General features: G+C 34.2%; 1 protein-coding gene across 1 annotated transcript in view; it reads right to left on the bottom strand.

Annotated features, from left to right (window-relative positions):
• Positions 1 to 2933, bottom strand: part of LOC118742444 (lipopolysaccharide-induced tumor necrosis factor-alpha factor homolog) — a 29865-nt gene extending 26932 nt beyond the window's left edge. Inside the window, exon 1 of the mRNA XM_036474519.1 lies at positions 2425 to 2933. Within this exon, the coding sequence (XP_036330412.1) occupies positions 2425 to 2708 (284 nt within the window). The 5' untranslated portion in view covers positions 2709 to 2933. The remainder of the gene's footprint in view (positions 1 to 2424) is intronic.
• Between the last annotated feature and the right edge of the window lie 1292 nt (positions 2934 to 4225).

The raw sequence follows: 4225 nt of genomic DNA on the forward strand, positions 1-4225 counted from the left end.
CTACGGAAGATGACGTCGCAAAATGCGTCTTTGCAATAAAATCAAATGCTACCGGCGTGGATGGAGTCAGTCTACGCTTTCTAAAACTAATTCTGCCTTATGTGCTGCCTACTCTTACACATATTTTCAATTATGCCTTAACCTCCTCTACCTTTCCCAAAGAATGGAAAATTGCAAATATTATTCCGATCCCTAAAAACAACTCAGCTGACTCTCCAAGGGACTTTAGACCCATTAGCATTTTACCAGCTCTAGCGAAAGTTTTCGAAAAATTAATTTCCACCCAAATAATTCACCACTTTGATAAGTACAGTCTCTTGAGCGAGTTCCAATCTGGTTTTCGATCCAACCACAGTTGTTCTACTGCCTTGTTAAAAGTTATGGAAGACATTCGTCCTGCCTTTGATAATAAGTTACTTACTATTTTAGTGCTCTTAGATTTTTCTAAAGCTTTTGATATGGTTAGACATGACATTCTTCTGTTAAAGCTGCAACATTATTTTGGTTTTAATTCAACGTCACTCAAATTAATGAGCAACTATCTCTCAAACAGATACCAACAAGTCCAATGCGGAGACATCTTTTCTTGTCGCAAAAAAATAACTTCTGGAGTACCTCAAGGCTCGATTCTAGGTCCCATTCTTTTTAGTGTTTTCATAAACGATATTGTTTTCTGTTGCCAAAACTCATGTATTCATTTATATGCTGATGACACACAGATTTATTTCTCGCGTCCCATCGGTCTAGGTGAAGATTTAGTTTTTAGGTTAAATGAAGATCTTGGTAGAATAGTAAAGTGGGCCAAAACGAACGGTCTCAGTTTAAACGCTGCCAAAACGCAGGTACTGCCTATATCATTTGATCCTCTTGATTTAAGAAGTTTGCCGTCATTAATGCTGGGCAATACGGAGTTGAATTTCCAATCCGTTGTAACGAATCTTGGTTTTAAAATGAATACGCATTTAACTTGCACAGATCACATTAGCCATTGTATATCCAAGATATATTTGATTCTAAGGAATTTATGGCAAACGTGTAACTGCCTACCAACTAACATAAAACTTAAATTGGTACGGTCTCTTATTGTCCCCAACATTTCGTATTTCGAAATGGTTTATTGTAATCTGGACAGTGAATCCAAGAACAAAGTAAATATGGCCTTGAATAATACAGCCAGATTTATTTACGGTAAAAGAAAGTATGACCACATTTCAGAGTTCACAAAAAGCATCTTTGGCTCGAACTTGGAGAGCTATCTGAAGATTCGTAACATCTTATTTTTGTATAAGTTAATTAGATACCGACAACCATGCTATCTTTACCGAAAACTGAACCTGGTTCAATCGTCTCGAACCCATAATTTTATTGTACCTAGGTATAAAACTTTAACAGCGTCTAGATTGTTTTTTGTTAGTGTTGTCAGAATCTGGAACTCCTTACCAACCTCAATTAAATGTATAACAATGTTTGGATGCTTCAAAGCGGCAGTTACAAGTCTTTTTAAGTAAAATCCTTCTACCTTCCCTAAAACTCCTCTCCTAAAATATTATCTTTATCTATTATATATATATATATGCTTTTTTTTTGCACAACTATTACTTATAATTAAATATTGTTGTTACCATCACAATATTTTTCTGTACTTTATCTAATTAGATTTTAGTTGAAGTTAATTTTGTAATTTTTTTTTGGATTATTTGTACATTGAAAAGACCTCGCGTTTTACTGTACTCAAGAAGTTAATAAATTGAATTGAATTGAAATATCTGAGAAAGTGATTAGAAACCTCCGAGGGCATTTCTGCCACGAAAACCAGCTTCTCATAAAAACGCCATTTGTGGCACAACATATATTTGTAAGCGCCAATCTATTATTTTTACACGTGTTATAATCCCGCCACATGCAATCCTAACGATAGTAAAAAATGTCTGTTCTTTAAAGCCCAATTTATATCGGGAAGAGTTGATAATCAGATTAGTCTTGAAAGGAATTTTTTCGCATTCTCTTTTGTGTTTTCTATTAGCTTCCAGACGCGTCAACTTTTATTGAATTCAAGTTCGTGGTTCTTTAAATGGGAGGTATCTGCACTCTTCCCCTTTCTTCTCACCTCCTTCGCCTTGGAACGAGCAGACTTGAAAGCAAGACTTGACGTGTCTGAAAGCTGACTAATTTGAGTCATTTGACATTCGATACGATACTAGGATTCTGGTACTCGATTCCAAAAAATATCGTTTTAAAACTATCGAGTAAAAAATATCGGTATCGAATGCCAAAAGTAGCGATATGGTATCGTATCGTATCGAAATTCGTGTCCCTAAATATAAGTTTTTCTTTCAAGTTTCTCACTACACTTATTTGCTTAAAAAATAAACTATTTAGCACATCACTGTTAGTAAACAAATATTTTTTTTTTTATGTACATACATGAATAGGCACAGCACCAATGCCCAAATGTGAGTACATCCATTTGGTTGATATTTTACGGTAGTCAAAATATCAGCATGACATGAGGGACACTGAATGCGCGTTGGATCCTCGCTGAGTGGCACCAAAGTCGGGCTTGTTGTTGTTATGATCACCGTGGAAGTCTGCGGTTGTGGCGGTGGTGGCATCTGATGTGCTGGCGGTGGTTGATAATAGGCCGCCGGCTGGAAACCGGGTGGTGGGGCGGAGTACGGTGGTGGTTGACTCTTATTATCATATGACATTATTAAGTTTTAGAGAAGAAAAACTTGATCGACAGAAACAAAAAACGCGAAAACGTGCTAGCGAACGAATTACTCAAAACCAATTTGTATGTTAATATTTTTTTTTTTAAATTTACACAATTATTCAAATATATGGCAGTATGTATGATTGTGAGTAATGGCAAAAGTTAATTAACAATGAAGCTTTGCAGCAACCGTTATCGTTATGAATATATTCAATGTTAAACGCCGACTGAACTGAACGGAAAGAGCACTGAGCGAAAAGGTAGTACTCAAAAGATTGTGTGGGTGTATGTGTTCGTGTTTTGGGTTGTTGTCCGGAGAAGAGGAGGAGCAGAGAGGGAATGATAAAACAAGCTCGCGCCTTATCGTTGTACTTTTTATAGAAGCACACGCACACATACACTTCTACTATGTCTATATGTATGTATGTACTCATACCCATTAGCAAAAGAATTTATTATTGGAAAAAAGTAAACGAGTTATTTAAATGGTAAAAAACGAAATAATTTTATTAAAAAATTATGCTTTTTGTACTCATTATTTTATTCGGTTAAACATTCAAGTGATTGCTAAGTTCGCATAAATTATTTAACAACAAATTTTTTCAGAAACTAATTATATTTTCATTAAAACTGTCATACCGGCCGCTATTGCAAAGTTATCAACTTATTTGCACATTAATTTTTTCTCTTCTAATTTACAATAGGGCTGTTCAGGATGTTGTGGAATTGGTCTTGGATTTGCAGTGGGAATTGCATTTAAAAATTTTTTGCTTACGGACATGGCAACCGTGTGCATTTGATTATTGTGAATTTACAAATGCAACGAATATGCAAATCCAAGAGCATATGCACAAGATCCTAAACAGCCCTAATGATTTCAAGGACATGAAATGAGAACGATTCTCTTGGATGTTGTACAATCAGGTCACAACTTTCGCTAAATTGGGTACTACTGATAATTTCATATTTTACGGTAAGCGAGGTATTCAATTATAAATTTTCCAAGACTCCCTCGTGTTCAAACTTAGTGATGAATTAATAGAGTTAGAACTTCACTTATCTATGCTAGTATTACCAGCGCATTTACTGTTTTTTTCATTTTGCTACTGGGTATTTAAAAGAGCTTTAATATGAGATGACACATTCAACACAAATAAGTCCACGTATATTATTTTCTCGATAAAATAAAAACTTTAGTTAATACTTTATTTAATAAATGTACATAAATGAGTACATATGTACATGTGTACATTTGTGCCTTTCATATTAAAGTTGTTATTAATCACTTTATTGACAAATAGATTCGAAGCTTTGAGGGCTCATTTAACTTGAGTATTTAATAACAAGTTTCACGATCACTTTAAGTGAAAAATTTTTTTTTTTTTGAATTTAACGAAAACTGACCGAAGTGAAAATCAATTTTAATATAATTAGGTTTATAGAGTTCATACAAATTTTCGATTTACATAGCAGTTAAAGTCTTCTTTATTTTTAATGATTTTGGTTGTTATA

Source organism: Rhagoletis pomonella, unplaced genomic scaffold, assembly GCF_013731165.1.
Source record: "Rhagoletis pomonella isolate Grant_MI unplaced genomic scaffold, Rhpom_1.0 Rhpom_scaffold_00007, whole genome shotgun sequence".
Classification (NCBI taxonomy): domain Eukaryota; kingdom Metazoa; phylum Arthropoda; class Insecta; order Diptera; family Tephritidae; genus Rhagoletis; species Rhagoletis pomonella.